This window comes from Heloderma suspectum, chromosome 1 (genome assembly GCF_057233095.1).
Source record: "Heloderma suspectum isolate Gila_16-S chromosome 1, 16-S_ref, whole genome shotgun sequence".
NCBI classification, from domain to species: domain Eukaryota; kingdom Metazoa; phylum Chordata; class Lepidosauria; order Squamata; family Helodermatidae; genus Heloderma; species Heloderma suspectum.
In genome coordinates, this window is record NC_139458.1 from 251,671,959 (window position 1) to 251,694,918 (window position 22,960).

Consider the following 22,960-nt stretch of genomic DNA (forward strand, 5'->3'; position numbering starts at 1 on the left):
ACAGCATCATCTTTATCTGCATGATATTTTGTCCATCCCTAACAACTCATAAATGTATAGAAAACAGCAAAGGTTATCGGGGCCTGTTGTTACTACTGCTGCTCCTTGAATACCAGCTACTGTTCTGCTTCTTGACTTCCTTTTTCAATGACCTTCCCTAAGGTTTACCCTGAAAAATGGACTATAAATAAATTAAATAAATAGGCAGTCTGCACATGGGTCGACAAGAAACACCTCTCTGCAACCATGGAGCTCACTAGCCTCCCCCTGTGACATCACAGAGCTTCTCCATTGTCAGAGAAGCCTGGCTGGTTCTTGCCTGAGAACTGATGCACAAGTAAAGATCCTTTCACATTCCTGGAATTCATTGCAACTAAGGTTAGTTCTGCCCATGGTGCAGAGGTATGGTAATTTTGAGGGCTGATGAATAGACAATATGGGATTCAAGCCTCAATAATCTAGGCTCAACTCCCATTTGAGCTAGGCCCTTTCTGAATGACCTTGAACAATTTATTATCTGTTCGTTTGTTTTGCAATAGAAGCATATGAGTAACTATGAAAGAAAGAAGCAAGTGTTGCTGCATGATCAAAGGCTCAACATTTGAGTTATAAATTGAAACAAGGGGGATACTTTAACTATTTTCCTAGTCACCAGTTTACCTTCATGACTATGTAAAAGGGCCCAATTCCTTCTAGAAACCATCAAGGACAACTGAGCAGCTTTTTTCTAGTCTATGACACGTGTTCTTTTCCCTCTCTCTCTTCTTTTGCTGCATCCTATCCTTCTCCTTGCTGCTAAGCCTTTTCCGGTGACTTCTCCTTTACTCATTGCTTTTCCTCAGCTGTACTGTTGATGTACAAAAATCTAGAAATGAACTGTCACAATTCCTTCTTCAAAGACCCCTTACTCCTGGGGAAGGCTGCATCTCCTCCCCCGCACCCAACCACGCATCATTCCCTCTCTTCCTTTCAAAACCCCTGTGGTTACTCTCACTGCTACCCCACTCAGTTGCGTTCACCAAATCAACTTCAGCTAAAAATAGATAGATAGATAGATAGATAGATAGATAAACAAAATAATAAATATAATAAAGTAAATTTAAGAGAGCTCTTCAGTTTGATCTGCAGTGCAGTCAAGATCTTTTATTTTAATGATAATGCTTTGAAATGTAACTCCTTGTTGGAAAAGAGCCATTTCTTCTTTTCGCTTCCTGAATCTTAGGAAGACCCAGAGCTTGTATTACTGTAGCAGTGTGGGAGCTGCTTCCCCATTGCGAGACATCTATGCCCCTCTGTATTCTGGAACCAGATGGAAAGGCACCAGCCAGTGCTATGGGCCTTTCCCTTCTGATCATCACCCTCCTTCCCAGATTGACAACAATTGGTTGGGAAAGATCTCATGGCCAGAATACAGAAGCTTCCTGCAATGGCATGAGAAGCAGCTCCCTTGTCACGGAGACAATATGAGAACGGGCCCTTCGGTTCCTTACATACAGCATTTCTCTGGTACTTATGAATCTCTGGGGAAAAGACTGCATGTAGGAAGGGAAGGTTCAGTGGTGGAGCACATGCTTTGCATGCAAGAGATCCCAGGTCCAATCCCTGCCATTTCCAGGTCTGAAACCCTGGAGAGCCACTGCTCATTAGTAGTACCAAGCTAGATGGACCAATGGCCTGACTCAATATAAGGCAGCCTTCCCTAAACTGATGCCCTCCAGATGCTCTGGATTACAACTCCCAACATCCTTTCCCATGGGCCATACTTGCTGGGGCTGATGGGAGTTGTAGTCTAAAACATCTGGAGGGCCCCAGCTTGGGGAAAGCTGGTATAAGGCATATTCCTGAGTGATGCTTACATTTTTTCCTCTGCAACAGAGTGCAGTAGTGAAACCGAGATGAGTTAGTATCTCCAGCCCTTTAATGTACACACATCCTTTCCTCTTTGTTTTTCGCTTAATTCAGTAGTAAGCTGAATCTATTTAACCTCATGCAACATCAGCCATTCAAGCTGCCACACAATCAGTCATTTCCTGCTGAATGAGGCATAGCCTCCCTAGCCTGGAGAAGGTCTCCAACCTTCATGCCACAACAAAGCATCTGCAAGATTAACAGTGCAAGCAATCCACTACATCAGGGCGAAGAACGCAGGCCCAAGGTGCAAGTGCAAATCCAGCCCACCTGGAATTTCCCAGATGGCCATGACAATTGTTTGGTGGTGTCGTGGCCTTCACACATTTTTCCCCCATTCTAAAAGGTTGAAATAGGCCTCTCCTGAGGCTTATTTACAGGCAGTAAGAGCTTTCAACTAAAATATGCTGCTATTTTCAGTATCTCTAGTATTCGGGACCCTATCCCCTTTAGCTTTTCCTGTCGTTTTTGGAGACTGGCAACTTTGCATTGGTAATGATAATGTTGTATTGTCAGAAGCACCCTTCACATGCATGAAGGGGACCTCCTCAAAGAATTACCAGGGCATGGGGCTGTATGGCATCTCCTGGCCCGGGCCTAGACATTCATGAGTTAGACATGGACATCAGCAGCCTACACACCTAGGAAACCTAAGTGCATAAACTTCCTTGGGAGCTCAAACCCTGACCGCACAGAGTTCCAGCTCTTGGGGAAGCCTACAGATCATGCATATAATCATACCAGCTAACTATTTGGATATGTTCCAAATCCCAGGGAAGCCTATGTATGATCCTGCTCCCAAGTAATTGCATGAGGGCACCTTCACATGTATAACGTATGAAGAGGGGCATAGCATAACTGGAAAAACAAACTAAAATAGTAATAACATACAATAAATGAGTACAAAATATACAATGAAAATTTAAATACCTAAAAATTCTTGTTACATATAACTAGATATATCAAGTTTCTTCTTAGAATTGCTTAGAAGGTATTTATTCAGAACATTAAGAAATATCAGAGCTCCACTGACAGACATTGGAGCAAATTTACACCTATGTGGTTTGTAGAGCTTCTTACAGTTAGCTGTGTACTACATGTATTTTGGAGATAACGATGGTTTGGATCCAGACATGCCCTTCTGCAAATGGAAGGGCTCCTTCTATTTGCAGAAGGGATCTGATCCAGTGGACTCTCCCACTGGAAGAAGGGGGCAATTTTTCTTGATTCCCCCTGCAGCTAGGAATGTCAGAGAAATCTGCAATAGATTCAAATGAGTTCAAGTTTCTATGAATCCAACCTGCAGATTTTCACAGCAGAATGGCTTTTTCTGAGCAGGGTAGATTCCGAGGATTTGCGGACCAGCTTTTACTTTCAGGGGAATTTGCACAAATTTGCATTAGCACAAGTGCACACTTGCACAAATGTACATTAGCGCAAATGCACATTTGCAAACACGAACAAAATCTTTGTACAACCCTAAAAAAAAAATCAGATTTCTTCAATGAGCAGAGGATGGAGTGAAAGATGCCTGACAATCCACAAAACACAGACAGAACAGATTTAACAAAGTTCATACAACCCCACCTCCAGCCCCCTATGCTCTCTGAAAAGCTGTTCCTGAGGGTCAGGGATAGGGATGGCTGAACCCCCTGATGTCCAGTCCGGGGGGGGTGCACCACAGGAAAATCTGGGCCACTTGGGGGCCCGCAGATTTCCCTGGAGCCATAGTGCATCCTCCAGATTTTGCATGGCAGCTTTCCATCTTTTTAAAAGGCGAGACAAGCTAATGGCAGCTGCCATTAGCCTATCTTGGAAAAATTACAGCCATAATTGGCATATTTTACACCATTTGTGGCTGTAAAGCACTTACCTCTACCCAAATTGTGGCTATTTACAATGCAATTTAGGTAGAAGTAAGTGCTTTATTAACTGCAAATGGTGTAAAACAGGCCAATTATGAGTGTAATTTTTCCACGATAGGCTAATGGCAGCAACCATTAGCCTATCGCACCATTTAGAAAGACAGAGATCCGCCACGCATGAAATCTGAGGATGTGCAGGTAAGGGGGGGCAGTCTGTTGAGGACTCTGGAGGTCAAATTCTTGGGAATTCAGACTCATTTGGGTCTACAGCAGATTACTCCAGCATCCCTACGCAGGGGATCCTCTGGAACAGCCTAGAAATAGTGGACTGCCCATGCGCAGTCTGTACCATACTCCCTGTTCTTCATATATCCCAAAAATACCTTATAAATTCTCCTGAGACTCTAGCTGGTCATTTTGTAGAATTTCCCACTACCACCACCACCACCACCACTTATACTGTGTTAACATAACAATTACTGGTTTTGCTATCCCAGTTATTCACTCCTTAGTGTATTCTTTTTGCGTGGACTTTTTTGCTTCCGCTAAAATTTTTAATGCAAAATTCTGGAAATCACCATAGATACTGAGTAGGGGTGTAAGAAAGTCACTTACCTTTTCGATGGGGTGATTCGCAGTGGGGGGGAGGAGCTCCGCGCCTCCCCCCGAAATCCTAACCCGGCCGGCTCCGCTCCGTGGCGACTCCGCGGAGCCGCTGGCCGGGGCCACCCACAGCCGGACATCCGGCCGCTGGGCAGCCTGCACAGGGACGCAAATGGCAGCCGCCGTAGCCGCCGCCATTTGCGTCCCTGTATTTTGCCGTGATAGGCTACGTAAATATTTATGTAGCCTATCACGGCAAAAAAACAAAATAAAACAAAACAGCGAACACAAATGGTGGTGGCTACAGCGGCCGCCATTTGCGTTCCCTTTTTTTTCTGCCATGATAGGCTACGTAAATATTTACGTAGCGTATTACGGCAAAACAGAGGGGCGCAAATGGCAGCCACTACACCATTTGCGCCTGTCTGTTTTGCCGTGATAGACTACGTAAATATTTACGTAGCCTATCACGGCGGAAAAAAAGGGAATGCAGATGGCGGCCACCGTAGCTGCCGCCATTTGCGTTCCCTTAGTTTTGCTTAGGGATGGCGGAGAATTTATCCCCAAAACTTCGGGGGGCCGAGTGCCAACGTTTTCGCCCCCCTGAACAAGTTTCGGGGAGAAATCCTCCGAACCCCCCCGCCCCCCGCACCCCCCCGGGACGGGACTTACCTTCGCCGAATGTCCCTCCCGGCGGCGGGTCCGGCCGGCGGTTCGGCGGGTGTTCGAGCGGGGCAGGAGCTGCCGCCGCCGCCATTGCAATAAAAGAAAAGAAAAAAAAACGCCCCCTGATAGGCTACGTGACGATTAACGTAGCCTATCACGGCTAGATTTGCAAAGTCAGCCGCGATAGGCTACGTCAATCGTCACGTAGCCTATCATGGGTGACTTTTAAAAAAAAAAGCGCGTACGGATAATGGCTGCCCCCATAGGGAGCCGCCATTCCCGTTCCTTATTTGGTCGCTGTAGTCTACGTAAAGATTTACGTAGACTACGGCGAAAATAAGGGCAACGCTATTTGCGTTGCCCTTATTTTCGCCGTAGTCTACGTAAACGTTTACGTAGACTACAGCGACTAAATAAGGAACGCGAATGGCGGCTCCCTATGGGGGCCGCCATTAGCATACGCGCTTTTTTTTTTTTTAAAGTCATCCGTGATAGGCTACGTGACGATTGATGTAGCCTATCACGGCTGACTTTGCAAATCTAGCCGTGATAGGCTACGTTAATCGTCACGTAGCCTATCAGGGGGCGTTTTTGTTTTTTTTTCAAACTTTCGCGTTCGCGGCCGGGCGAGGCGGGAAGCCTCCTCCCCGGCCTGAATTTCGGCTGGGGCGAGGCGGGAAGCCTCCCCCCCGGCCTGAATTTCGGCCGGGGCGAGGCGGGAAGCCTCCCCTTCCCGGCCTGAACTTCGCGGGGGGAGCAGCGAAGCGCCTCCCCCCCACCGCGAACGTCCTTCGATGACAGGTAAGGGACTTTTGTCCACCCCTAGTTTTGCTATGATAGGCTATGTAAATACTTACATAGCCTATCACGGCTTCTGCAGGGACGCAAATGGTATCCCTGCATTAGCCGTGATAGGCTACGTAAGTATTTACGTAGCCTATCACAGCTATATGGAAGAAGCAAATGGCAGCCGCGGCCACCATTCGCAATGCAGCGCGGACGGCAGCAGGTACGTGCTCCATCCTGGGCCCATTTCGCGGGGCGAGGGGGCTTCGTTCCGCCACGGATTTCGGGGCGTGGAATGCACTGGCATTCGGCCTCACCGAGATCCATGGCGGAATTCTCTGACATTCCTAATACTGAGTGATTCTGAAAGGCTATAAAAATTGTAAAATCACTGTTGGTTTCATGGAAAAACTGAGAGGAATTCATTGGAAAGAAAGACTCAGTCACAGAAAGGAATTTGAAGTACCATGGCCACACTTTCTGTTCGTTGAGAATCAGAAGTGGAATGATGCTCTTGTAGCCCATCCTGCATTTTTATTTTATAAATATTAATGGAAATATTATAATAAATACATAAATAAATTTATGTATATAAATATATATATAGTGTGTGTGTGTGTGTGTGTGTGTATATATATATATATATATATATATATATGCATCTGTTGATGAACATTGAAGGAGACTAAAACTCCCTTCTCGCACTGTCAGAGGAGTAGATAAATGCTCAACTGGATCTACAAGATGATGAGGAAGAGAAGAAAGAACGATCACAAGCAAATTCCTTGGACTCAGAGACAGCCCTTGCTGCTAGTGGTAGGTAGGTACCAATGTTTTAAAAAAGACAATTGTATATACACATTCATTTCTCCAGGTTACCCTTCCCTCTTAACAACTGGCTTCAAAAATAATTTAATTAGACCTTTAACATCCAGAGGTACACTAGTGGAGGAAATTCTGGTGGCACAGCTGTTCTGAAAACTGTTCCGGGAAAGCTATTGGAAGACGACTTTGCACAGCACAGATTCAGCAGAAGCATGCATCTTGAGACACAGTGCAGGATTTTGTTGAAGAGATTGTGCATGTATCTTGAGCTGTTGCAGTTGCACAACACTTTGTGCAAGAGGTTGCTCAAGGCCATGTGCTAGTATGCATGTTAAGACACTGTGTAAGAAATCGCACCGTACCTTATGCTAACAGAAGCATACTGTTGGATTTCAGTTCCCTCTTTTTATGCACAAAACTTGTGCTAAGTTGGGGAAAGTCCTCCTGTCCACAGAAGGAGCCTGGAGCCAATGCATGAAGTCAGTCTTCTCACACACACACAAATTCCAGTGCCAAGGCAGAATCCATTTCTCAGAGGTGTAACACGCCCTCTGCTGGGTTGGTCAATGTATATCCTGTCTCATGTACTTGCACACAATACTCTGTTGTTTCTCGTGAGCATTTTTCCTCAGTCAACCTATTTGCAAAGAGAAAGCTGCATTTCCACATTCACCACTCAGCTTTGCCTATGTCTCTCCCCTGCACATACAGGGAAGCAGAAGATCATTTCGAATATGAGCAAAGAAGAGAAGGAGAAAGAGGAGCAGAAGTCAGCTCTCTTGGAACCCGTTCCTTCCATCTTTGGTAGGTAAAAGAATACACTTATGGACTCTTTATGCATAATTACAGCTGGGTAGGACTATAGGATTAGGGTGTATCCCTCCAGATATTTTGGACTACAACTTCCATAAGCCCCAGATAGTTTAGGATTATGGGAATTTTAGTCCAAAACATCTGGAGGGCACCAGGTTGCTTACCCCTGCCTTAAACCAACTACCCTCCCAGAATCCATCACACTCAGCACTTCTGATGGCAGGCAATAGGGGAGGGGGAAGACTTACATTTGTCCTTCATCACTGCTGCTGCTCCTACTCCGAAGAGACAGGGAAGGGGGGAACTCCATGTTGGCAATGGGCGATGATGGCATTGGCCTGAGTGGCAGCAAACAGCCATGGGTGGAGTGACCTGAAAGCTCTAGTCTGGCTCAGAGAACTTCTCTGGTTTTCCTCCAATTTGGGGAACAAGAGGCTTGGAAAAAACCCAAGCCAAACCAAAAGGCATCTCATTGGGTTCACTGATCCCCAGTGACAAGTGCACTCTTTCGTGTGATACACATACATGCAGCTTTGCTGTAGCCTCATTCCAAAAGCATCTGCAAACATTCCTCTAAATAAGCATGTGACCATTTCCTAATCCTCCACAATGTTCATTCATCTTTTCACAGGTCTGTTCCAAGCATCCCAGTCATCTGTGGAGTTCAAGAACGCCAACCTTGGAAAGCTAGCACCAAGAGTTATAATTCCTATAATGGTGAGGTTAACAGAAGCATCAGAAACATTCATTTAGGCTGCTCTAAGAATAAGGCCAGATTGCATCACTGCATCACTCTTTCTGCATGATGGCTTGCCTGACTTCCTAGTGGTAGTTGTGGTGGTGGAATATCCCAGTTTTTGTTAAAAACAAAAACAAAAAAAAGCACCCAAAGCAGCCAAAGTGACCTACTCTACACCCAGCATCAGACAGAAAGGAATGATTTGAACCCTACAACCAGGCTAGCAGCACCCTGACAAGCTGCACCCCCCCCCCATGCTAGAACCACTCAAGCTAACATGGAAACATACAAACTAACATGATGTCTGAGACAACACAGTAGAGTTTCATGGCAAAAGGAAAAGGCTCAAACACACCCACTATAAAATGAAAATGAATGGACAAAAATCTCTCAGAAAACCTTTTTAACCAAGCAATCCTATTCATGTCTACTCAGAAGTAGTTCAATGGGGCTTACTCCTAGGTAAGTGAGTATAGGATCGCAGCATAAGTCTTTCAATGTTAAACAACACTTGGGATTGTGAAATCTGAAATCCATGGAGTAAAATCAGGAGAGATAAGCCATTCCTTGAAAAATGACTCAGGCCATGAAACTCCATAGCTCAGGGTAACACCTTCCCCATTCAACCTCATCAACCACAGATCACTAATACAGACAGCAATCCAGTCACATGGGAAATATGAAGAAGCCTTACCACTTGATAACCTTACCACACAGAAATCTGCTTTGAGTGGGGAGGGGTGAATCACACCCCATTTCCATTAATATAGATAATCTGTTTGTTTATTAATGGCATTATATGCTGCCTCACAACCGATCCCAAACCATACAAATATAAAAGCAGCACAAAAACATCAGGCAGCAGAGAATTACCTCAATCGATACAAGACTCACAAGCACCAACTGACCACATGGCAGAAAACTTTACCATGTGTCAATTTCATAAGCTGTATTCACTGATTGCATTGAGTTTTCCAGGCCCTGCAAGCGGCAGCCAGTGAAAGTGAGCAGGAGCAGGTAAACTTAACATGAAGAACATCATGTAATGTGTGTTATTCTGTTAGGTGTTATCAGGAGGGGAGGAGGGCATTTGCTTTCAGCTGCCACCACACAACGTCCATATTGTCTACCTCTGTCCTGAGGAAACAACAGAGAATGAAAGAAGCTAGCAACAGAGACAGGGCTGGTGAACAGTAGGCAGAAAAGAGAAGCCATGGAAGAGGTCAGAAACACTGTGAAGGTGCTGAAGGAAGCTCCTTATGAGTGTAGAAATATCTCTCTTGTTTCTGATCTTTCTAGCATTGATCAACATAAGAACATAAGAATAATCTTGCTGGATTAGTACTAATATCTTTGTCATCCAGTACTTGGTCACCCACAATAACCAGTGGCCCCGGAAGGCTCACAAGCAAAATATAATAGAGCCACCCCCAACCACCCCATGCCCACATGCACACACACACACACACACACACACATGCACATCACTTTAGCAGATCAAAATTTATTATGGTAACATTGTACATCCATATTCTCTGCCTGAAATTATTATGAATGCATATAAGAAACTTATAAATGTTTCCAGTCAACCCTGTATGTGAAAGTGTGTTTGATTTTTAGGAGCCCTCAAAAAAATGGAGAAAGCTTCCTTACTCTCCTCAGTGGGTTAGTATGTTGGACGTGGCTCAAAATATCTTGGACGAGGAAGACAGAATGAAAAAGGAGCAGAAGGAGAATAAAAGGGAAGGAGAGGGAACACATGCAGATGAGAATATTGGGGTGGGGAAAGTAGAAATTAAAGAGGAACAGTTGTCTGAATTGTGTGATCCAGAGGGTGCACGACCAGCTACTATACGGGATCTGCAACCTTTGTTAGAGCAATTACCATCTCCAGGGACCTCATATCTAAGGGCAGAGAAAGAGATCTTAACATCTAATGAAATAGAGGATATCATCCAGGAAATTGTGGCCGCCAGGGCTAAGGAGAAGCTCTCTGAAGAAGCCATGCCTCCCGAAGGAAGAGAGAAGCTGTTCTCCCCAAATGTCTCTTCTATCAATGCACAGAAACCATGCTATCATAGGGACTGGAGGACGCTCCACTAAGAGGGGCATCCACACATCAACTGCTGCCCAGAACCAAAAGTGTACACCGCTACCTTCCAAGTATCATTAAGTAAACATTCCCCATTATGTCACTGTGCTGAAAGCCTGAAATGTTTTTTTATCACTCTCCAGCCAAGAGCTTTCTGTGGGCATGTTGATTAATGAGGGCAAAATGCATAGAGAAGTAGAATTTATTGTTTCATCCTACGCCCATCTTGCAACACAAAACCCACATTTATTGGACCACTGCTCAACCCCATTTTTGGAAGTTGCCTAGTAGCACAAGAAAAGTAGAACTTGATCTCCAGTGCTTGGTGGTGGAGTTCAAGTAGCATCCTCAAATGAGCCAGATAATAAGCAATCACTATACCAAGCTAACAACAATGAGTCTCTGCTGCTCTCATAATCCCATGCACATTTTGCATGCAAAAGATGTTTGTGAAATTTGATTATTTCCCCTGTTCTTAAAAACTGAATTTATACAGTTATTTAGTTTCCATTTATTTGGGAGGGGAATGTCTCCATAGGCTGTGCTCAAGAGAGAAAGCTGAAAACATCATGAGATACCCCCTAAGAAATCAATAAGGGTCTACGCAAAGGTATATAAGCAAACTGAAAACATCATGAGATACCCCTAAGAAATCAATAAGGGTCTACACAATGGTATATAAGCAAACTACCTGAAAAAAACAATAGCATCTCTCACAGCACAATCCTATACATGTCCACTCACTGTGTGCCCCACTGAGTAAGTCCCACTGAGTTCAGGGGTTTATTCCCAGGTAAATTGGTATAGGATTGCAGCCTATGTAAAAAAAATGCCAACTTTTAGGATGGACTATATTGCACTAAGTTGTATAACTTACTTTATAGTTCCTTTGCTGGCATTAAGAGACCATATTGTTTTGCCTTATCAAGATTTCATATATGGGAGAAATGCTATAGCTGTGGTATCCATTCAAATAACTGACATGGATTTTGAGGTATATACTCAAAATCCACAGAACAGATGACACATTAGAGGAATTAAAAGCCCTTATCACACATGTGGGTATTCTATTTAACCACTTTATGGTTATTGGAAAGCTAAATTTCTATGTGATGAATATATCTTACAATAAATCCCCAAGAGATAGAATAAAGATAGATCATTTTCAATTTTAAAAGCCAACATGCTTAGAGGTTCCTTTACATACAGGACATTTATCACACAATGGCTAGAAAGTATGACATTACTATAACCTTTGCACAGTAGTTTCTACCTGATAATTATTTGATAATGAGCAGATGCCTGTGAAGAATTTAAGCGTGGAGAAGTAGGGCAGAGAGATGAAGGAGAATGTATTTTTGTTCTTGTTTTGTGCTCTCCTCCCCATTGTAAATTCCTCTTTTGGCAGACTCCAGGGAACCCAATGCATATGAGTACTACACAGAGGCTGCCATCTTGCCCTGAGAGCTATTGGGATGTAGCAACAGCCTCCCCATAATAGCCCCACCATTCTTCTTGTGGGATTTCCCCCAGTAGCACAAATGATGCCTGCCTAAACAGGCTTCATCTAAGAGTTGTTGGGGAAAAGGTTGGAGGAGGTGAGGAGTCAGTTAAATCCCCCACCAAATTTTTAGCAAAGATAAGGGTCTCCATCTTCCCAATTTTTCACATTCACATGGGGACTCAGGGGTTGGCAAATAGATGATCCAAACACCAAAGGTAGTGTAGATGCTTACTACACAGAAATATGCCATCTCCTAAAGGGTTGTCTGTTATTCGCAATCCTAGCCCTGCCTGTACCTCCAAATACCAACCAAATCTACGGGTTATAGCCAATGTGATGCTAGCCGAAGAATGACGAGTTGGCTTTGTTCTGCTAGTGGTTGCACAACCACTAATAGAATTAGCACAACTAGTGCAAGCAGCACCTAATCTAATGAAGTCGTAATGAGTTGCACAATGCCTTGTACAATTATTTGCAGGACAGCTTGTACACTGGCTTGCACAACAGCTTGAACAAGCAGAATCCAAGTATTGGATTTGATACTTGCACAAGGAAATAAACAGGGTTTCCACAAGTGGTAGAAATTTTGCACTAGTGGAATGACACCATTGGATACAACCCTATGGTTCTAACCCTCCAAACAGAACTGCTACAGAGGTACACCTAGCATCATATTATTAAAGCAATATAGCACTAGAAAAACAAGGATTTTAGGATAAATGTTATCTGGAGTAAACTGAAAATATGCACATAGAAGAAATTTTGAAAGTTCTTTGATGCTGAAACTGCGATACTATGTCCCCTTTCATATCTCAAACATAGAAAAGCATGCCATCAGGTGCCAAAGCCACAGTTAAAATACATCAAACAAAAAGAGAAGGCTTGGCTTGTGAAAACTAAAACAGAGAGCAAGAAATGCTAAGAACAAAAAAAAAAAAGGCAAATAGCAGTTGTAATGACATAGGAGGCAAATATTTGTCTAGGCTTCTATACAGAAAGAATTATCTAAATATTAAGAAACGTGCATGACTACTGCCTTGAAAACGGGAAATTCTCCCCCAGTAGCCAAAAGTCTGGAAATGTTCGGTGTGGCACTCCAGGGTGTCTAAGGCAAAAACTCTATATGTGCACTGAAAAGCCAAGAAAGAAAATAATGAGGTGTATCAATATTAAGGTAGTGGGCCATATTTAAAAATATGGAATTAAAGCTGCTTATGGAATAGGCATCAGAGCTTCTGCACCGAATCCTGTTCCACTCCCCCAGTTCCACCCTCACCACACTTCTTTATCCCTTTCCAACTGAGGATATCCACAGAGAGAATCAGGCTTCCATATGCGAATCACGTGCTGGATCAGAATGCCTGGACCTAAATTAGAGGTAAATTCAAAAACTCATCCAGGTGCTGTCTCTCCACACTCCATGGCTTTCAGTCGATGCAAACCTGAATGTGTGTTTCACTGCAAGCATTGCATTGCAGGAAGACTATATCTGCTCTCAGATATGCATAGGGTGGCCACTTAACTCATCACCCTAAAAATGGGAAACATATTACCAACGAGGAAGACAAAACAGAGGCAGAGGTTTATGTACATTTAGAAATAACTACTATCATTTACATGGGAACAGAATACATCTCACCACAGTGGGGTGACCTGTGTCTCTCCAGTCTGCTGCCCAGGGGCCTCACTGTTGATAGGCAACTTCAAGGCACCTGTTGCTCTCCCTTCTCATGGTCCTTTCTCTTTTAAGTGGACTAGAACTGGGCAGCTCTTCAAATAGTGGATGCCTTCATAGAGGATGGCTTCAAATAGAGGACTGTGCTCTGTAAAGTAGAACACATGGCCACTCTACAGTAGATGTACATCTGTTGGCACATCCAATTTGCACCCTGTTCCTGATGGAGTTGCAAGTGAAAAATTAGATCTCCTTACTTGAATCAGGTTCTCTGGCTCAGGGGAGCTGGCTGTGAGAACAACCCTCTGCTGAACCAAGACCCTCTGCAGCCCTGACAGAGAATTTATAACAGCCTTCCCCAACCTAGTGCCCTACCAATGTGTTGGACTGCTGGCTGGGGATTATGGGAGTTGTAGTCCAACACATCAGGGAGGGCACCAGGTTGGGGAAGGCTGATCTGTAATGACTAGTTCTCTAAGTCTTATGTGGCAATTATAACTACTATCGGTAAAGTTGAGAATAACACTTCCTACACATTCAAAATAGCACATTCTCCTAATGTGTGGTTAACTTGAAATTCAAGTTTCAGGAACATTTCCCAACTGCAATGAAAATTCGGGTGTCAAAGGTTTCACTAAACTTAGTCACTGAAATTTAAATACAGACACACCATGCTCCATCCAAATACAGAAAACAAAACTGCATTTAACCTTTCAAAATCTCCCTAGATTGAAATGTCAGTGTTTTTTCTTCCTAAATGTTAACCTCAAATTGCATTTTAGTGCATTTCTACAGAAAACTAACACAATATCAAGGGATATCATGGAACTCCTTCACCTCCAAGATTTTTTTTATCTCTGCAGGAAGATGACTACTGACATTTACATATCTACTGAAAAATGGGAGAAGGTGAGGAAATTTGTCAGAGGACATCTGATACAATACCCTCTGTTTCTGTATCCTTTTGCCTGCTATGTTTACATTGGCACTGCACTTCTTAAACTTTCTGAACTTATTCTACCTTGTGGCCTCACCTTACCCCATACCACCAATAATCTGTTCCTGTCAGGATCCAGACCTCTAGTTTCCCCTCCTCATGGGAAGAGGCCATTGATATAGACAATATCTCAGACAAGCATGAGGATTGGACTCTAGAAGCACAGCTTGAGGTACCTACATCCCCAGACCTGACTTTCCCCAGAAAAGTTCAGGGGCCAGCCCCCTGGCATCTGCAGTAAGTTGCATCAGAGGACTCCAATGACTCCAGTGCCAAAGCCGCCACTGCACTGCAGTGTCATCATAGTAATAGGTTTCTAAAGCAAGCAAGGTCCCTTTAAGGGGGAAGGGATCATTTGGTTTGGAGGCACAGCTATCAAGCTAAAGGAAGCCAAAGCTCTACTTAAGGCTCATTCAGAGTCTGCCAATTGTTGGAGCAACACACCAGTTAAGCTTGCCTGGCTTCCAGCCCCACTTGGAGCTCTCCACGGTGCTATGTATGTCTTTGTTCTGTTTATCCTAGACCTGATTTCAGTCCTGTCTGACCACACTTTAGGAACTTCCCTTCTGCCTAGTGGAGCTGGAGCTGCAACCAGGCTAGACTCTTTCTTCAGCAGGGGTGTGCTGCCAGAAACACACCAATTCCATGGGTCAACATGTGGAAATTCTCATGTATAGTACATGTGAGGATCTGTAGACTGGGGTACTAAACCAATGCTTGCATGGTTAGGAATAGAATGCCACCATCTTAAAACCACATACAGAGAACTATTGTTATAACAGATCAGTAGCTCTTCCCAAGCTCTCCACTTTTCAAACCATGTCTGGGTATTTTGGCAGTAATGATGTAATCAGACTCACATTGCTTGGATCAAAAGGAGTCCTCTGCCAAGTGGCATTCAACCCATGAAGGCCTCTGCTGGTGTTTGGTGCCCTAAAGGGAGTGCACTACAGTTTGAGAACTCTTAGCATCTTTCTTTAAATACTGGACACCACATACAGCTAAGAAGAGATTCCTCTGCTGTGAGGAGACAAAACAGCTATATTTCTTGGAGAAAGTGATGGAAGAAATACCATACTTGAAAATTAAAGAAAACTCTCTGTGGGTTGAGCACAGGCCACCAGAGTAAACATGATCAGATTGTTCAAAGGAGAAGTGACAAAAGGAAAGGGAGACCACAAACTAATTCAAGCCTTTTCTTATCCAACCAAGGTGAGAAATAAGATGAGTTCAAGCTGCTGTCACTGGCAAGCTGCTGTTTTCTGTCATGAATCAGAACACATTAGTAACATCTAATCAGGATGCCACCAGTGTGGCAAACAGTTTCTGACACAGGTGCTCACTCCTAAAATGTGTCAGTCTGAAAAGATGTCCAAAGGCACATTAAGTCAAACAAGTGGAGGAGGAGAATCTTTCATCCAGCCATAAAACACAGTAAATTCTCATATGCTCTTTCCTCTGCAAAAGACAATTACATCAAATTTAGAGGCACTGACTTGCATAACCCTCATTATTTTGTAAAATACGTGGCTTCACTCTTTCCTGCTCTTTCTTTCTTGTTTATACACGCACAAAAGAATAATGTATTTGTATTATGAACTAGAAAACACACACACACACACACACACACCCAAAATTGCAAGAATCTCAGTGTAAAATGTCATTTAATATACTAACAGAGCATTACTATTCACAGCAAATGCTGCTCTACAGCAAACACAGAGTAAAATGCATCATTAACACCATATGTAGCATTTCCTCCGATTTAGTTTTCAGTTCCATACTTTATTATGCATTAAAACATTTCTGTAAATTTTAACTAGAGCATATTTATACTAATTGCAGCAAAGAAGGATCTTTTATAGTCACTGTATTTTTTAACAGTTTCATAAATCTTCAGAATAACTCGTATTTGTATGTATGGAAATCAAAATAGACCATTGCTCTCATTTGTCTGAGAATTTTAACTTGTGTTAAAGTTATAAAGAACATTTATTTTTAATTTTTGTGACCCGCCCAGAGAGCTTCAGCTATTGGGTGGTATAGAAATTAAATAAATGAATGAATGAATGAATGTGTAATGTTCTTCAAAGTTGCTCTAACTCTATTCACTCTTCCTTGGGAGTAAGTCCCAGACATTGGTTCAAGCCCCATTTCAGACATAAGTGTTTGGTACAGCCTGGGGCAAGCCATTAAACCTCAGTTCCCCATCTGTCAAAGGGCAACTGTGATTATCTATCTCACAAGGCTGTTGTGAGGGCAAAGCCTACAAAGCAAACTAAAGTTTGCTTTAGTATTAAATAGTAATAATATTGGGTTGGATCCAGTGTTGCATGAAAATGAACTCCATAAATTGATGAGTTGTATCCAATGTTAGTCCTACATTCTGTAGATAGACCCATTAAAATGAATGGGACTAAATATAGACTAACATTGGATACAACCCAATGATTCCATGGGTAAAAGAAGGGGAGGTGATTTTGCTCATTCCCTCCCCCTGCAGCCCCCTATGCCCCCAAATATTTGCTCTGAAGGGTTGGGGGACCCTCTAGAACAGTGTGTGAACTGAGGCTGTGGGCTGAAGTGGGAAAAAAGAATTGGTGAATATCACTGTCCCGTGCCCTTCCTCTAACAGGGAGACTTCCATTCAGAAAGGGAAAACTCTGGATCCAATCCATTATTAAATAGTATTGCAGCACTTAAACTAGAGGGCAAAAATAGGTAGTACTTACATTTCTTTAAACAGCATAAAACAACAGTTAAATAAAAAAATGTAACAGGCATTCTTAAAATGCCAGAAGGATTTCTATATATTAGGTAGGAAGAGGTAACTACTAGCAGTTTATTTCATACTTAAGACTTATTTGTGAGAGTAACAAAGCCAGGAATGAAATTGCCATCTGCCTCCATGATGTATTTCACTTAGAACAAGCTGTATCTCCTACTAGTATTATGTTGGAGGAAATTGCTCATTGCTTGTCCCCAGCAGCTTGATGTAGACAGGAAATTGAAGATGTTTCCACTCTGCTTGGCTAATATGAAGTGTGTTTTGGAGGGAGGAGAGAGAAGCTGATCTTCAGCTCAAGATCTTTGTCAAGGTTATGTCCTGCAAATGAGGAAAAGCTAAAGCATTTGGGGAGGAGGGGGAGGAGGAAGGGGAGGACAACAACAAAGGGCAGAGGGTATGCTTGAAGATGGAGAATGTGGATAGAATGAAATACATTTTTTCTCCCGCCCTCACAACAATGACGTAGTTAGGTCATTTTAGCCTCTGGATTTTATTATCTTATTTATTGACTTTAAAATTTGCCAAGTCAGCTCTGCTGGGGGCCCTCAGGCTCATTCTACTAAGTGGAGCCCTGGACATCTGCCCCAGAGACTTTGGGGTCACCTAATGCAACGTATTCGCAGTAAATTCAGGATGAAGGAACATTTTTTTTTACACAATGCATAGTTAATTAACTTATGGAATTTGCAGCCACAGGGTATGGTGATGGTCACCAGCTCAAACAGCTCTAAAAGGGGAACAGACACATTAACGGAGAAGATGTCTACCAAATGCTATTAGTTACAAGGTGTCATAGTGAAATGGAACCTTCAGGCTCGGAGGTACTACACACATCTGAATATCAGTTGTTGGGGTGCAAACAATCAGGGAGGGCTGTTGCCTTCATGCCCTCTTTGTCGGCTTTCAGGAAATATTTCATTGACCTCTGTTGGAAACATGATGATGTAAATATGATGAATAAAAACCAGGTGGGGCAGGGAGCCTGGTGGACACCAAGAGAGGTGTCCACAGGTACACTAGTGCCCACAGGCACCATGTTGGAAACCCCAGGCTTAAGCGAACATGTGAGCTAGGAGGAGGGTCACGCAGCAAATGCATAGCTCTACCCCTGACGTTGCACATGTCACATAGCCCCTCCCCTTAATGTGTATGCATTCAGCACAGAATTCTGGAGAGGGGGACTCTCAACGCACAGCTGTACACGTGGAGCACCCCTTTCTGCAGACAATGACACAGTATCCAAATATTTGTTACACCAATGATCCCTGATTCAGAGTAGATACAGTCTACTCTGTAGCATATTTAGTATCATAATTAATCCAGTTATGGACTAATCTACATAATCTAACTCTTAGGTGAACTTCAGCTGCAATAATGAAAGATAGTCAAGATAATATTAGAAGTACAAAATGTATCAATTGCTATTGAAAGCCTATCTCACAGTTCTACAATCTTTAATTTGAATACTTTGCAGCAGAAAAAAATACTTTCATTTTGAACATTCTTTTTTAGTTAGCAAGTGTGACGCTCTTGCCCTCTGTTGTACCTTCTTCAGCTTCTACCTTTTGAAACTGAAAACCCCCTCAGGACAGGACGTCTGCCTTTATTTAGTTAGTTGTCCTCACTCACACACAGCTTCCACTCCTTTTACTCTCTGGGTTAAAGAGACACCCAATATGCCAAATTGATTCCTTCCACCCATACAGGAGAAGTAAGAAGGAAATACATTTTCTAATGTTTGTGTAATAAGCCAGACAGATACAATTTAGTAAACACAAAAGGAGTTATATATACTATTATTAATAAATCTATACTTGGTCCTAACCTACCTACTCTTCCCCTTCTAAATCCTGGTTCCAAACCTGAGCTGTGCAATGACCCCCCCCCCCCGATTCAACTTGGAAGCTGCTTCATAGCTTCGGAGGTGGGCCCAATTTGGCTCGGGCTGATTCGGGGGTGGGGCAGATCCAACTCAACCCCGAACCTGAAGCGGGATTCAGCCATCCGAATCCCACTCCCCCCGCGATGCCCCCAAACAACCTCCCTGGCTCCTTACCTGGGCAGCTGCCTCCTCCCACTCTGCCACCGCCACCGCCACCGCCACCCCCTGACCCGCTCTGGGTTGCTTTGTGCCCCCTCTGCTTCACCTCGGAAGGGGCCTGAAATGGCCCAAAGCAGCCCGCTTCAGGGTTCGGGCCTGGGGCCGAAGCAGTGCACTATTCCATACCCCCACTCACTAGATGTAGCTTCTTCAATCCCTAAGGCCCTATCTGACTAACTAACTCTCCTGCTCTCTCCTTTTATAACCTCAGAATCCGCCCCCACCTCTCTCTCTCTCTCTCTCTCTCTCTCTCTCTCTCTCACACACACACACACACACACACAAGCCCCTCCCACCTTTCACTCACTCCCAAACATTCTTTTAACCCTAACTTACCCAGGTTACACTTAACAATGCAAGCATATACATTAATATAACAAGCATATGTTACAGCAAGTAAAGTAGTAAGATGTAAGTCAGCCTTCCCCAACCTGGTTCCCTCCAGTTGTGTTGAACTGCAACTCCCATCAATGGCCATGCTAGCTGGGAATGATGGAATTTGCAGTCCAACACATCCGGAGGGCACCAGGTTGGAGAAGGCTGATATAAGCGATACATTCAGATTTTGCTTGAACATTAACAAAAGTTGGAATAAATGCTATTTTAATTGGAAGGGTGTGCCTACTTGGCATCATATAGAGTTGACTGTTATGTTTTCAGTCAATCAGCTTTGCCAAACAGACCTGCTTTGGGGAAAACATAGTATGCAAAGTGTAGGAAGATCTAATGTGCATCTACTTATTAAGATGTGGGGATGGAGCTCCCAGTCTTAAAAACGGTATGTTGAGAGGGCATGAGCTAACCAGGCAGATTAATGATAGGTAGATTCTAACCATTAGTGTGCTGCTCCACATTTCACAAATACAATACATTCTTAATGTGCCAATTATGCAAAGGTTAGAGGCAGCACCTCTCTGTCTCCAAGCCCCAAATGAAGGAAACATTTGAGAAAATCCTATGTACATGCCAAAAATAACCTGCAAGCCGGTTGCTAGGTGCTCTGCTCCTTGAGATTTGTATGGTGAGGCAAAGCCTTATCTGCCAGATCCTAATAAATGCCATTTTCAAAACTCCGCCTGTTCATGTTTTGAATGGACCCTATGTGAAAAAAGCACCCTTTGCTTTCACTTCTTTGAGGAAACTCCTTGGATGATCCATAGAATAAAAATGGTTGCTTAAAGCATTTCTGGCTGCTGTAGAATTTACCAGACAGCTGCAAAATAGCTCCAACTTCCAAAACATCTTCCCTGCACATCTGTGCCTGTCAACAGAATGCTCTTCTTTTGGCATCTACCTGCATTCTGTTTACATAAAAGTGTCAAGTCACACATGCTCTCCTGGGGCAGGGGGATCTGCAAAACAACTTGTGGGGCTCAAGCTAAACATGAGAAAGAGAAATTTTATTTCTTCTCCTTCTCCTGCTGCTCTGCTGCTGCTGCTACTACTACACAAATTGGACCCTAGAGCTATGTGTCTGTTGAGGCCCAGGTTTAGCCGTAGGCTGAATACAGTCAGATAGCAACATTTTAATTATGTGTACAATGGACAAAGGAGCTCATCTGGGCCAATGTCTGTGCCTTAGTCGTGTGGGCCCCATCTACATGTAGACACTTTATGATGCAATTCCATCTAAAGCCAGATCTTTTCCCAGTATTCAGAAAACGGTGGGATATAAATAAATAATAATAATAGTCATGATGGCTATGTACTGCTTCCAGGATCAGAGGTAGCAGGAAAGGGCTATTGCCTTCATGTCCTGCTTGCAAGCTTTCCAGATGCATCTGGTTAGCCACTGCGGGGAACAGCATGCTGGACCAGATAGTCCATGTTGAATCAGGCTTTGGTCTGATTCAGCAGGAATCTTATGTTTTATCATCTTCTAAATGTCACCATGCAAAATACATCTAGGGCACAATCCTATGGCAATGCCCATAAGCCTCCAAAATTGGACGCTTACAGGCATCCTATACAGAGCAGGTGATCTTTGCCTCCATGCTCCTCCCGCTCTGCATTTTGGGTAGACAGGCTTTTCTGCCCATCTAGCTGGGTCGCATAGGAGCAGGAAGGAAGGAGGCTGGGGAGGCCTCAGGATACATCGTATCCCAGCTTCCCCAGTCCCCTACCTGCCCACCTGCACATCCCCTTTACCCCCTCTCCAAGGTTGCCTTTGCAACCTTGGAGAGGCAGCTGGCCTGGCACAGTTCTCTCCACACTGGCTGTGGGAGGAGTGGGAGGTGAGGGGGAGGGAAGCGCAGATTCCTGGATCCATGATTGGAGCACCGTCTCCAACCATGGATCCAGGAATCCTAATTATCCTATGACCCCCCCCCCCGACTCTGTCTAGGGGCCATAAGATTGCTCCCTTAGTAAGCCTTATTCATTTCAGCGTAAGTTACTTCCAAGTAAGTGTTCTTAGAATCACAGCTAGAGGTTCTTGTGGGGTTCACTCTTTGCAAGAGTTCACTCTTTGACACAAATAATGACTATTTGAAGGTATTTGTGCATCTCTACTTCTCTTCAGTTAATGATGATTCATTTGGGAAACTGAAATAACTACCTAGAATGTGTGAAAGTTATTAATGCCAAACAGGGGGGAGGGGGGAGTGTCATAGTGGTCTCATTTGCACTGAAAGGTAGATGCATTGCCCTGTACGCTAGTGTTACATGGAGCCATTTCAAAGTGGAAAGACAAAAGACTGTTGCGGATGTCACATTTACGCGCAGGGATTCACACAACAACTAAGTGATTGTTGTCAGGAGTAATTCCAAAGAGTTTCAGACATGCAAGGAGAGATATTTCTCTCACTATTGTGCAATTCCCTGATAGAACCAAATGTTGTAAAAAGTATGATTAGAACTGTTAGATTTACATGGTGACAGAGGAGAGATGAAGTGGAAAGCTAAAATCTCCGATAAGCAGACAAGAGAGCTGTAAACAAAGAGCACTTTCAAGTAGTTCTCATTAGATGCTATTAAAACAAAAAATGCCCATGTGGTAACAGCTATATTTAAGCAATTCTTGGAAAAAAATACTCAGTAGGTTTTGTTATGAATATTATGACCAAATAATAGGAGCCAAAACATTCTTTATTAGCAGTCATTGGGATTCTGAAAACCACTTCTCCCTTGCTCATGGAGTCATTTTGCTTGCTGCTTCTTTTATTTAACGTAGACACTTCAGTGAGGTACTTCCAGACCTCCTAAGTATTCAACTATATGGATTCATCTGCATCTGCCAACTGACTCCTATACTATAATACTCACTGTGCTCTGAAGGCCTCTGATCCCTAATTCTGATCCTACCATGGGCTATACCCCTCAGGGACATGAGGCCTGGGCCAAACTATGCCTCTTTGACCTAAGCAGGGGCATCTGTGACTCTTCAAAGGTTACAGAGGGAAGTAGGCAAGGAAAAGCAAGCCTGATACCATCCCCAGTCCATGCTGGTCTCTTACACCCAACCCAGGAGGGGTGTACATTGGTTTCATAGTTGTCCATGCAGGCAAAGGCCTTGGGCAAGGCAAAGATAGTCCTAGGACTAGGAGCAGCAGTGAGAGTGCAACCTGTCCAGTCCGAAGTCATACACAGAACTTCTGAG

The 22,960-nt window shown here is 43.6% G+C and overlaps 1 protein-coding gene across 1 annotated transcript; it reads left to right on the plus strand.

Annotated features, from left to right (window-relative positions):
- The first annotated feature begins 6,551 nt into the window (after positions 1-6,551).
- Positions 6,552-10,308, plus strand: LOC146358952 (uncharacterized). Its single transcript, XM_084809947.1, has 4 exons — positions 6,552-6,648; positions 7,365-7,457; positions 8,098-8,165; positions 9,826-10,308. Exons 1-4 carry the CDS (start codon positions 6,552-6,554, stop codon positions 10,306-10,308), a joined length of 741 nt encoding a protein of 246 aa, XP_084666073.1.
- Positions 10,309-22,960: the final 12,652 nt, after the last annotated feature.

What these genes read in the sequence shown, in the direction of transcription:
- LOC146358952 (XM_084809947.1), top strand. Translation starts at nt 6,552, where the DNA reads ATGCTCAACTGGATCTACAAGATGATGAGGAAGAGAAGAAAGAACGAT. An exon ending in ACCCGTTCCTTCCATCTTTG is followed by an intron (nt 7,458 to 8,097) that starts GTAGGTAAAAGA and finishes ATCTTTTCACAG; the next exon opens with GTCTGTTCCAAGCATCCCAG. An exon ending in TTGGAAAGCTAGCACCAAGA is followed by an intron (nt 8,166 to 9,825) that starts GTTATAATTCCT and finishes TTTGATTTTTAG; the next exon opens with GAGCCCTCAAAAAAATGGAG.